The following is a 13372-nucleotide window of genomic DNA, read 5'->3' on the forward strand; positions in this document are numbered from 1 at the left end:
CTATATCACACACACACACACACACACACACACACACTTCAAATGTGTAAGTTGAGAGCTGTGTCATCTGAGAGGACACTAGCAAAAAAAAAAAAAAAAAAAAAAAAAAAAAACACAACTGTGGTGGGGCAATATATTTTTGGGATTTTGCCAGCATCTAATCACCGGAAGGTAGCGGTATTTAACCCAAGATTAAAGTTATGTGTTGTACAATTAACTTTTGGCTAAGCTCACAAGGCAAAGCTAGGTTCTGATTAAGGTAGTTAACAAAAAAAGATCTGCACTGAAAATCTTCAGTTTCATCACAACAAGGAACCAGTGGGCAGACTGAAGTTTCAGCTTTCTGTTCAAGAGGTTTACCCACAGGGGGTGAACTTTTTTTCTTCTAGAAGAAAGGCTTCTGCTTCAGGAGGTCTGCTGTGTCCCATAGGAAGCAACAAGGGAATTAAGATAGAAAAGTACAGCAAGTCAATACAGTAAGTCAATACAGCAAGTCAAACCAATCAGCTTTTATTTTATTTTTCACAGATTGTTATGAAAAAAACAAAACAATAAATGTTTCAGTTTGTACATTAGCTTTGCACAGTCCTGCACAACACAAAAATGAACACAAAATAAAAATACTAAGATAACCAGATAGGCATTTTATTAGCAATATGTAAAATGAAAACCCTGAAAAACATGTGCTGACCTTTAGGAATGTGCAATGATCAGCCAACACACCCACGTCATTTACTATCAAAATTTGTATCAAAGGGGCTTCTATGTAAGCAGAACCAACCTGCAATCACCTTAAGGCATAAAAGAACAGATCACATAAAGCCTTTTGTTCCTTGTTCCTCTGATCGACTTAACTACCAAGACACCTCTCATAAAAACAATGCATTTATGCAGACCTCTGCACCTGAAAATGCAAGTTGTCATTGTTGCACATTTTAAATCCTCAACCTGCAACACGTAAGCAGATAAGGTGTTCTCACCTTTTGCTCACCTTCTCAATCTGAAAATTTATTCTAAATCAGTGTCTCAGAAATGATTAAAGCTACTGGATCAGCTTACCAGCCAAGTAACCGATCAATGGCAGCCCCCATATTGCTCCCAGGTTTACTCCAAGTTAGCAAGTCTGAAGGGCCATTCACACTCATAAAATAGCTTTTAACTTTTAACCTTTTCAGTATATCTGAACCATAAAATAAAATACAATACACTGCAGCATATGGAGATACACAAAAGCTAGATTAAAATGCCTGCATATTTTACCAAAATGTAAATCGTTTGCTTGTGCCAAGCTGGCCTAAATATATTTCCATTAAAGAACGTGACGCATGTGACACTTTTACATGCTCTAATGGACTGTAGTAGCTCTTGCTACATAGAGAAGCAGTGCTGTGTCTCCAGAGCAGTAAGGTTAACTTACTGTCTGCAGCTGGAATTAAAGAGTGAGGATGAGTGCTTATTTGCTATTCAAAAGAAGCCTTGTATTTTTATCAATACAATCCTTACTCCAGTTGGCCAAGGTCGAGAGGTGGGCAGAAGACATCAGTTTCCAGAGGGAGCTCTGTATTTAATAAAAATGCAAGGCTTCACCTTAAAAGGGAGAAGCACGCAGCCAGCAGCAGACAGGAAGTTGCCTGTACTGCAGCTGGAACACAGCGCCTCTTACTAAAGTTGCTACAGTATATTACAGCAGACACAGTGGCCGCATCATCCATTAATAGAAAGTCTGTTTGGATCAACTCAGCCCTAACTATTTAAAATTACAAATTACACCTGGAAATTTTCCTTAAATTCAGAAGTGTGAATGAGCCACAAAGAATGGCTATCAGGTCTTACAATGCAATTCACATTAAGAATACCAACCATTCAGGGATATAGTGGAATATTAAAAAATAAAAAAAATAAAAAATAAAAAAAAGTGTACATATTTAATTCAGACTCAATAAAAAAACTTCATAACTCCCTAGATCCAGAAAACACCCCAATCTGAAGGCAGCAACATTTCCCTTGAAATGTGAGAAAATACATCCAAGTCTAATGATAAACAGTTTTAGATCAGATTAACCACATCTTTAGCAGCAAAAGACACTTTACCGACAATTTCAGTCTCGATGATTGTATGAAATACTCCGATTTCATTTAGTTGCCCTTATTATATGCAACCAGCTATTTTTCGTTAAAAAACTCAATTTACTCCATTCAGTCTTAATGTCCAGCCAAATTCCACAGGAAAGATGCCAGGAGGAATGGATGGCAGCTGAACAATGATCCCCGACTCTGGGTCCGGTTTCCACTGCAGTTCTCCAGTGAGACCCAACATGGTCACCTGCAGGCAGCAATTCAATAAACAAGTGAAAAAGGTGACCAAAGAGCTCAAAATTACTTATAAAAAATATACTTCTGTATTATGAAAATAAGATTTCCTGCAAAACAAAAGCCACATACAAAACAAACATGACCTTGTGATCAGAACACACACATCTCTAGGTGATCTAGCTTGGAATATATATATATATTTTTTTTACACCTCTGCTTTTAAAAAAATTTGACTGCACTCTTCCTCCAGTGAAATGCAGAAGATGTACTTCCTGTTCTACTTTGTATACAACTGTTAGTGAAGGGATCTCTTAACAGGGATGATCTCAATTAACCTCCCTGGCGGTACGATTCATTCTGGTTTTAGGTGCTGAAAGCGGTACAATTACTTTGCATGGAATTTTGGCGTTTTATATTGATATAGTCCTGTAATTCTTGGGAATAACTCTTAAATCTGTTCAAACCAGAGTCTAGCAGATATCCTGGGTATGATAAAGTTTAGAATACAATAATAAAAATTATTCATCTATGTAATCAAATACAAAAACACTGAAATTTGCTCATTTGCAGAATTGTCGCTGTCATTAGATTTAGTGTTTGATGACGAATTTCCCCACAAATTGCTCAATTCTGCAAGGGATTCCAATTTATTATCGCTATTTTCTAGTTGGTCTAAAATCACTTTTGACATAAAGGGACGCTTTTTGGTTGCTATGGGCAATCTCCAAATTCCAGGCAGAAAAAAAACTGTATTTATAATATAAAAGTGCATGCAGGGCACTACACAGACCACTAGGGACAAAGGGGGTGTGTATTTTTTTATACAGTACTGTAATCTGTAAGATTACAGTACTGTGTGTTTTGTGTATTTTAACTTTTTTGAATTTGGCGCCGATCTCCGCTCCCGTGCGCCGTAACGTCGCCGGGAAGCTTGGCGGCATTCGGGCACTGTGTGAATCGAGTGGAGGACAGCTCGATCACACAGCGCGGAGGACATCACTGGATCCAGGGGACAAGGTAAGTAACCTCTCCCTGTATCCAGCGATGCGATCCCGAGTCTGGCTCGGGGTTACCGCTTATAGTAAAATCCTAACCTGAGCCAGACTCGGGATTACCGCCAGGGAGGTTAAAAATGCAAAAGATTTTCTATACCTTACCAACTATCCAAGATAAAGATTGTACTGGGCCTCCACTTTAATATCCAAAAATGTATATTACATATAAAATATAAATACTCACATTAGCATTTGGAGAGGCTTTTGGTGAAACCAATTTTATCTGATTTCCTTCAGGCCATGTTAGAAAGATGCCATATACAACTGATCCCTTGGAAGTGTACCTGAGAAAAAAATGACCTTGTTAAAAAAAATTCACCTTATTCAATACTATTTGAGAAATGGAGATGGAAAACTTTGATTTGTCTGTGATAAATAGGGCATTCATACTAACCCAGTAATATTCGGAAATGCAAAAACTGCATGTTACATTTTACAGTTTCAGTCAAGCATGGTCATTCTGCATTTAAAAAGGTGAACCTGTAAATATGGCCATTATAACTCATATCCTGCACTGAAATCTTCCACAGCTCTATTCCTGGAAGCAAATGTATTTTCTGAGATAAGAACATCACTATGTATGATACTGTACCCCATACACCAACAGCTTTTGACTGTAATGCAAGCTGTTGCTAGCATCCTTACCCCCGAGTAGCTGATACATGTGTTCATATGGTTTGTACAACACTTACCAAATGCTGCAAGTGGTATTTTCTCGCTGTACCCGCCAAGGTTTAGATGCATAAATTGCCTCGCCATTTATGTCCATCCATTTTCCTACATTGAGAAGTCTCTCTTGAAAAATTGGCATAATCAAGCCCTCTTTGCTGGGTCCCACATTTAAGAGATAATTTCCTCCATAACTCACAGTCTGAACAAGGTCCTGAGAGGCAATATAGGAACATTTTAGAAATTGTAGGTCATAATATATTACATTAGATTATCTATTGTTCATAATTTGGTAGGGTCCGTTTTATATAAACTAAGAGCCAAGATAAATTGGTGTCACAGATCAAGCGCTATTAGGTGAAAGAGTCAATATAATAAAACTTTAGTGTTTAAAACAAAAGTTGGACAAACTCCTAGGCAAGACAGCACAGAGTAAAGATTTTTTAATTTTTTTTACCAATTGCATTCCTTTATTATGGAACACAGGAGAATGTGCTTGTTCATTGGAAACAGGCATGTTCTAGGTGTACAGAAGTGCCAGGTAAAAGCTAGGCCTTTCAAATATGCAATTACTACATTGTAGTAGTTTCCTCACTGAAAGGAAAGATTAGTCTAATTTTTATTTTATTTATTTTTCGGTAGTTGCATAGGGAAATAAGCATTACAGAAGCCCAGTAGCAGCAGTGCAATTACAAAACATTGCAGGGTCAGGGATAAACGCTATATGTGGTAACGGGTCTCGGGCACATACAGCAGATTTCAATAGTTTGGTCGGCCAAGCAGAAGAAAGGCAGAAAAGAGATAGGAAAAAGAAAGCCAGAGATCCACGTCGTCATACCTCCCTCGGTGCGCCCTTAGTCCTCCAGCAGCCGCCATCTCCCCCAAACCAAATCTAATTCCTCCAGCCTGTCCCGTATTCTGGCAGTCATTCTTTCCATGAGTTCTATGTCCTTTATCCTAGAGTAAAGGGCTTCCATAGTTGGGGCCGTTTGGCTTTTCCAATTAAGGGCCATCAGGCAATGGGCTGCCGTGAGAATGTGTCTTAAAATCTTCAGGGACGGTTTAGCCATTTTAAGTCGGGACAGGCCGAATAGGAAGAACTTGGGTTCAAGTGGGGCGGGCACCTCCAGCAAACAGACAAGGAGCTGTTGGGTCAATATCCAGAAAGGGGATATCAAGGGGCAAGTCCAGTATATATGGAACAGGGTACCCCTGGCTTTCAGGCAGCGCCAGCAACGATCAGAGGTGGAAGGGTATATTTTGTGGAGTACCTCTGGGGTCCGGTACCAATGGAAGAGTATTTTATAGGCATTTTCCTTATAAAGGGTGCATAGAGAAGATTTAGCCGCCTGCCAATCCTCAGGTGAGAGTTCCTTGCCTAGTTCCCTCTCCCATCTCAACGTGTACTTGTGCTTGCCCCTCATCTGGGAGTGGTGTGAGCTGAGAATGTGGTAGAGGTCCGAAATTAACCCCCTGCGATTCCATCCATCCAATATAATCAGTTTAAATGGGGAAGGCGGGGAGAATTGGAGTCTCGGGGCTATGGATTGCGCAAAGTGTCTGATTTGGAGGTAACTGTAGAACGTCTGTCGGGGGAGGTCATGTTTGGCCTGGAGCTCCGAGAAAGAAAGCATTCTTCTCGAACTGGGGTCTATCAGGTGTCCCAGGTGAAATAGACCTCGGGATGCCCAGGGCCATGACATCTGGCGAGTCAGGCTGTCCGGGAGCATGGGGTTACAAAGGAACGAGGTCATCAAGGATGACGCCGAGTGTAGCTTGCATTGACGGGACAGCTTCTGCCAGAGCTGACGGAGTTGGGCCATCGGGCCCAACAACCGATTAGTTTCAATCGCTACATTCGCCCCCCCAGAGCAGACTGTTCGGGTGTACCGGAGCTAGCCAAAATTTTCTATCTCCGACCACTTGTTATACGATCGTTGTGGGAACCATGAGACTATAGCCCGAAGCTGTGCCGCCTGATAGTACTTAACCAAGTCAGGGAATGCCAAACCGCCGTCCGACCGCAAGGCAGTTAGGACCGAGCCAGGGACCCGATGTTTTTTTTAAGTTCCACACAAATTTCAGCAAGTCTTTCTGGAGCATACGAAGGTGCGCGTAGGGGATCGGGACAGGCAGTGTCTGAAATAGATAGAGGAGTTTGGGGAGAATTACCATTTTAATGGATGTGATCCGTCCCGTGAGAGATATGGTGTGCCTTCCATTTATGGATAAGTCCCCTGATCTTCCTATAAGGAGGGGGGGGGGGGAAGGAGGGGGTAAGTTGAACCCCTAAGTATTTAAGAGAAGAATTCTCCCAACGGTAGGGGAATGCCGAACGCAGATGGGCCCCTTCAGCTGGCAGTATATTAAGTGGGAGGGCTACTGACTTGAATGCATTGATTTTGTAACCCGAGATCGCCCCGTATCGGCTAAGTTCTGCGTGTAAATTGGGCAGTGAGGTCCTAGGCTGGGTCAGGGTGAGGATGACGACGTCTGCGAAAAGTGATATTTTAAATTCTCTGCCCCGAACCGGAATGATTAGTCTAATTTTAATGGTAGGTTTATGTTAACTGAGAAACAGAACATCCAGAAAAATGCATTTCAAAAAAGTTAAAGACTTCATTTTCATTTTAATGAGTGAAATAAGTATTTGACCCCTTCCTAAAACATGACTTAGTACTTGGTGGCAAAACCCTTGTTGGCAATCACAGGTGGTCAGCATTTCTTGTAGTTGGCCACCGGGTTTGCACACATCTCAGGAGGAAATTGTCCAATTCTTCTTTGCAGATCCTCTCCAAGTCATTAAGGTTTTGAGGCTGAAGTTTGGAAACTCGAACCTTCAGCTCCCTCCACCTATTTTCTATAGGATTAAGGTCTGGAGACTGGCTTAGCCCCTCCAGGACCTTAATGTGCTTCTTGGGTCATTGTCATGCTGGAATATCCATCCACAACCCATTTTCAATGCCCTAGTTGAGGAAAGGAGGTTCTCACCCAAGATTTGATGGTACATAACCCTGTCCATCATCCCTTTGGTGCAGTGAAGTTGCCCTGTCCCCTTAGCAGAAAACGCACCAAAGCATAATGTTTCCACCTCCATGTTTGACGGTGGGGATGGTGTTCCTGGGGTCATAGGCAGCATTTCTCCTCCAAACATGGCAAGTTGCGGCCAAAGATCATGGTCTCATCTATCCACAACACTTTCACCCAGTTTTCTGAATCAGACGTTTATTAGCAAACTTCAGACAGGCCTGTACATGTACTTTGAGCAGGAGGACCTTGCGGGTGCTGCAGGATTTCAGTCCTTCACGGCGTAGTGTGTTTTCTTGGCGACTATGGTCCCAGCTGCCTTGAGACCATTGAAGAAATTCTCCCGTGTAGTTCTGGGCTGATTCCTCATGATCAATGAAATGATATGAGGCGAGATCTTGCATGGAGCCCCAGACAGAGGGAGATTGACGGTCATTTTGGGTTTCTTCCATTTGCGAATAATCACATCAACTGTTGTCACCCATTCATCAAGCTGCTTGGCTATGATCTTGTGTAGGTCTGCAATCTTATCCCTGACATCCTTGGACAGGGCTTTGATTTTGGCCATGGTGGAGAGATTGGAATACGATTGCTTCTGCGGACAGGTGTCTTAACAGGTAACAAGCGGAGGTTAGGAGCACTCTGAGTGCACCTAATCCCAGCTTGGTACTTGTTTAGAGGACACCTGGGAGCCAGAAATCTTGCTGATTGATAAGCATTTGATCCTATTTCACTCATTAAAATGCAGATCAAAATATATAAAAAAACATTTTTGAAATGAGTTTCTGGATATTTGTTATTTTACCTCACTGTTAAAATAAAACTACCATTAAAATTATAGACTGGTCATTTGTCAGTGGTCAAACATACAAAAACAGGGGCTCAAATACTTTCCCCTCACTATAAGTCCAACAGGTGTGTTTGTGCACGCCTGATATATTCCAAAAGAGAAGGCTTAAAAAAAAAAAAAAAAAAAAAAGGGGGGGGGGCACTTGATGAGGTTCATTTCAACGTGGCACAAAGCAGAAAAAGACAAGTTTGTGTCTTGTGGAAAATCTTTATCACCAAGTGTTCATCTTTCAAACCCCAAAAGTGTTTAGACTAAAATCATAATTTTTATGCATGTTGTCCAACTCCAAGCTGTATAAACATGAATGCTCATGAACAAACATGAATGCTTATTGGATTTAGGCATATAATTTTTGCATTTTTGTGCAATGAGGGAGGGTTTGGCCTAAGGAGACCAAACACCCTAATCAAGGTGTGCATAATTATTGGGCAGCTTCTTTCCCTCAGGCAAAAAAATAGGCCAAAAAAATAATAATAATAATAAACTGTCAATGTTTTGAGAAGAATCAAAATGTGCAGCTGCCAGGAACCTATCATCTCCAGTGCTGTCATATTCCAGAACTGCAACCTACCTGGAGTGCCCAGTACAAAGTATTCAGTGCTCAGTAATGGTCACAGAACTCCACTTTGACTCAAATGCCAGCAAGATGGAGGTGGGGTATTACTGGTATAATTAAAGATGAGCTAGTTGGACCTTTTTGGGTTGAAGATAGACTCCAAAAAAAAAAAAACCCCCAAAAAACATCAACTCCCAAACCTACTGCCAGTTTTTAGACCGACACTTTCTTCGAGCAGTGGTACAGGAAAGTCTGCATCTTTCAAGGAGACCAAGATACTTATGCAGGACAATGCTTCATCGCAGGCATTGAAGTACTCCACTGCATTACTAGCCAATAAAGGCCTTAACCACTTGCCGACCATCTCACGCCAATATACATTGGCAAAGTGGCACATTCGTGTGAAATCACCATATGGGCAAGTCGGCTCCTTTAAAAGACATAGCAGGCATGCACAACGGGGGACCCGATGCGCATAGCTGATGGGCACTAGAGCCAGATCTGCTGTTTGTAGCAATTACAAAACAGCAATAGGTCTCCTCCCATAGTAAGAAACATTTAACCCCTTGATCACCCTCCTAATGTTAACCCCTTCCCTGCCAGGTTACACAGTAATCAGTGCATTTTTATAGCACTGATCCCAAAATTGTGTCAAGTGTCCAATCTGTCTGCCGCAAATCACCGCAATTACTGGTTTAAAAAAAAAATCCCCCCCCATTTTGTAGACGCTATAACTTTTGCGCAAACCAAACTTTTTTTATTACAGAAATATGGAGGATAAATAAATATTGGCCTAAACTGATGAAGAAATTTGTTTAAAAATGTTTTTTGGGGAGATTATAGCAAAAAGTTTTGTTATTTCCCCCAAAATTGTTACTTGTTTATAGCGCAAAATATAAAAGCCGCAGAGGTGATCAAAAATCACCAAAAGAAAGTGTGTGTGTATATATATATATATATATATATATATATATATATATATATATATATATATATATATATATATATATATATATATATATATATATATAGTTTGGGTACAACGTTGCAGGACCGCACAATTGTTAAAGCGACGCAGTGCCATATCACAAAAAATGGCCTGGTCATTATGCAGGAAATCTTCCGGGACTGAAGTGGCTAAAAGTAAAAAGTGTTTGGTTCTCGGGGGGGGGGGTCCAGATGATGTTGGTGTGACGAAACGCGTAGGGCATGGCCACGGGATGTGCAATATCCACCATCAGCTGTAGCAGCCATAGGACGGTTTTATGCTTTTGCCATGTTTTTACTTTGCTAAATGTGAGTACAATTCATTTACCCAATAAAGTACCTTATACTGAAATGGTTTACACTATGGAAACTTTTTTATTGAGAACTTAAACAAATGACCCCCAGCGGATGACAAACGAACCCCCCAGAGAACCAAACAGCAGCACAGGGGCTCACACTGTGGAGGCTATACTACCCCTGCAGGGGCAGGGTGTCTGGTGAGGGCATTACCACTTTTTGTCACGCGCACTGGGAAGATCTTCATTATTAGTTACACATCTCCTGCACAAATGATCTGTACAATCATTTGGGACTTTTGGAAACTTTGTGCTTTCTTGCACCTGCACACCTGAGGACTTGATTGTCTATTGAATGTTTTCACAGCCTGCATTTTCTGATAGTTGATTGTATCTAGGGCTGCAACTAACGATTATTTTCATAATCGATTAGTTGGCCGATTATTGTTTCGATTAATAACCTAAAAAAAAAAAAAAAAAAAAAAAAAAAAAGTGGGTCAAATTGACGTTCATTTTCAACCACAGTGACGGGAAAATTTGGAAATAATAGAAAACTTCTTGGTCAAAGGAATTTTCAGACAATGTATGTGGTTTTTGTTCAGAAATTAACTGAAAATTTCAAACAAAATTCTTTCATTCAGCAAATGTGCAAAGATTTTTCATCTGAATATTCTCACCTGAAAATTGATTAGTGAGGCCAGCATAAGTCTCGGTACACACCTATGCGGTTTTTGCTTTTGATCTATTTCTGCTGTGTGTTTTGATTTTTGCGCACGTGATTTTACTGCAATTTGCGTTTTTTTGCATTTTTTTGGGCAGATTAAAAAACACAAATTGCTGCAAAAATGCATTACATGCTTTTCTGCAGCTTCTCCATTGAACCAAAAAAAGCACCGTTTCGCGTTAAAAGTCCCTGACCCTTTCAGATGTGAACGTGTCCCATAGAAAACCATGTAAATGAACTGTAGTGCGTTTCTGCAAAAAGCACCAACAAACATATAGATGTGAACCAGGTCTAAGATGTTTATTAACATAATGGGGTTAAAAAGACTAGAATTAGCCCTTTATAATACAAAAAAAAAAAAAAAACAAACAAAAAAAAAAGCAGATAATCACTACTGGAAGGGGTTCAATTTTTGCTGTAGAACAGTGAAAGTAATATTTACAGTAGTGATTTTTGTACTATAAAGGGCTCATTTTAGTTTTTTTTAACCCCATTATGTTACAGGCCGATTAATCGATTATGAAAATAGTAATCGATTAATTTCATAATCGATTAGTTGTCGATTAATCGATTAGTTGTTTCAGCCCTAATTGTATCGTTACTTACCAATTTTATGTATGCACTTTCGCATAAGAATTGTATAGTGTGACTGCAAAGGATATACTCTCACCGGATAGATCTCCATCTCTCTATATCTATATTTTTTTTTTCTCTCACATATACATATTTTTTCACGCATATATTTTTCTTTTATTAACATTTTATTCACCAATATGACTTCATGAAACACTTATGTTTATTTATAATCCCACTTGTGTTTACACATTTTTAATCTTTTAGCACCACTGCGACACCATAGGTGAACGAATAGGTGCATCATTTTTTCCCTATTCCGTACCAATATTTAAATCTTAAAAAAAAAGGTATAGCGCCAGATTTGCTTTCTTTCCCTTACATCCAACATATTTTCACCCAGTGGGTGGTAATATTAGGTAGAGGCAGCTCATACCACTAACACATCGGCTTTATCCATAGCACAATTTCTTTTCACCATTTTTTATACCAAGGTAAGTAAACCCCTCCATGGATCCAGCGATGCGGTCCCGAGTCTGGCTCGGGAATACCGCTTATGGTATTTAAATCTTACCCCGAGCCAGACTCAGGAATACCGCCAAGGAGGCTACCAAAAATATGAGAGGTGTACTCACTTTGGGAGATAATATATACAAACCACACACAATTTTTTTAAATGCATGTGTTCCTCAAAACAAAAACAAAAAATGCATTTTACTCACAGAGATGATGTTTGCTTCATTCATAATCTGAGACAACTGCATGTTGCGTCGATAACCCCATGAATAGTAGTCCACGGAAGTGCATTTCTCCCATTTGTGGTCAGGCAATGTAGAAGGACTAAACTTATCAGCACAGTTATAATAACCTCCATGATGGCAAGAACAGTTACTTCCCCAACGGTCATTCACCACAACTTTGTCCTAAAAATAAATGTAATAAAATTAGAACTAAAAATGTACAATATCAATGACAGTTTGATTAATTATGATTCTATAATTATTTAGGATTTATATAGCACCAACAGCTTGCACAGCACTGTACATAAAGTATATAGGTTATACTTAAAATAACCCTCAAGTAGCCAGATTCCCCACATCAACTAATCAAATATTCATAACCTAGATTGCAAAATGTGAAAAAACTGAAACATTTATATATGTGGCATATTGTTCGATGTGGATCTCTAGAGATGACCATATCCTAAAAATGAAAGCAATATAGGCAGGAAAAAACAAAACCAAACACACATACCTTAACAGGGCTGTCATTGTAAAGCCATGCCAGAAAGTCAGTAGAGTTCCAGTAAGTATCTGGCGATTCCCAGTCACCATCAGACCAAAGCAAATCTGGCTGGTATCTTAAATAAAAAAATAAAAATAAAAAAATAAATAAAAATTGTATATGTAATATATGGAATTCATAAAGATAAGTCAGTCATCACTCCTCCTATAAACATTCTTAGTAAAACGGTGTCCATTACTTCGAAATTGGAGACTCTGCATATTAAAAAAAAAAAAAAAAAAAAAAAGCAAAACGCTGGAGGCTCAGAACTCACAGTAAGGCCTAGTTCACACTGATACAAATTGGATGTGGGTTTCCCCTGCTTGCAATTCATATGTCAGGAGCCTGTGACTGGCTTTCAATGGAGCCGGTTCACACAGCTCTGGGACAGCTGCGGAGCTAATTGCACAGGGGTCCTGTTGGTCTTCTGGTCTTTTTTAGGTCAGATATCAGCCAAAAATTCAGACCAAAATAAGACCTGAAGAGGTGAACAGGGACGACGCACCAGACCCTTGCTGTGAGCTGCTCCACATGGAGATGTGAACCCAGCCTAAAGCCTAGTTCAGCAGCTTAAAGTATGCCATTCATTTTAAAAGTTAAATCTCAGCACTAATGAAACCACACCCACCCAATTTGAACAATACACTTGTCAAGAAAATGATGTTCGGTTATCTCAATTAGTTGACAGCTGCATTTAGTAAATCAACAATTGGATGAGATGGGAGCAGAAGAAATTAAGGATTAGGATAGAACAGTCCTAATACATGCCTAGTTCCTGACAGGCAAAGTTAACCAGTTCCAGACCAGCCGCCGCAGCTATACTGCGGCAGGTTGGCCCTGCTGTGCGAAGAGTCGTAGTGCGCTCCCCCCCGCTGGCCATAAGGATCGGAGTCGATCCAGAACCGATCAATCTCTAGGCCCAGGCCAATGAAGTCTGGCCTGGACCTTGTGAATGAGATCCTTCCCCTGTCTGAACAACTGTAAACACTGACAGGGGAAGTGATGTCATGTCTCCTCGTGTCAGTCTTTTCCATTCCA

General features: G+C 40.1%; 1 protein-coding gene across 1 annotated transcript in view; it reads right to left on the reverse strand.

Annotated features, from left to right (window-relative positions):
- Positions 1 to 491: 491 nt before the first annotated feature.
- Positions 492 to 13372, reverse strand: part of FUCA1 (alpha-L-fucosidase 1) — a 40546-nt gene continuing 27665 nt past the window's right edge. Inside the window, exons 4-8 of the mRNA XM_077482067.1 lie at positions 12305 to 12410; positions 11773 to 11973; positions 4061 to 4251; positions 3553 to 3652; positions 492 to 2323 (exon numbers count right to left, since the gene is read on the reverse strand). Coding sequence (XP_077338193.1) covers positions 2183 to 2323; positions 3553 to 3652; positions 4061 to 4251; positions 11773 to 11973; positions 12305 to 12410 — 739 coding nt within the window. The 3' untranslated portion in view covers positions 492 to 2182. The remainder of the gene's footprint in view (positions 2324 to 3552; positions 3653 to 4060; positions 4252 to 11772; positions 11974 to 12304; positions 12411 to 13372) is intronic.

Source organism: Lithobates pipiens, unplaced genomic scaffold (assembly GCF_037356315.1).
Source record: "Lithobates pipiens isolate NorthernLeopardFrog02 unplaced genomic scaffold, aLitPip1_a1.2 Scaffold_16, whole genome shotgun sequence".
In the NCBI taxonomy this organism is placed as follows: domain Eukaryota; kingdom Metazoa; phylum Chordata; class Amphibia; order Anura; family Ranidae; genus Lithobates; species Lithobates pipiens.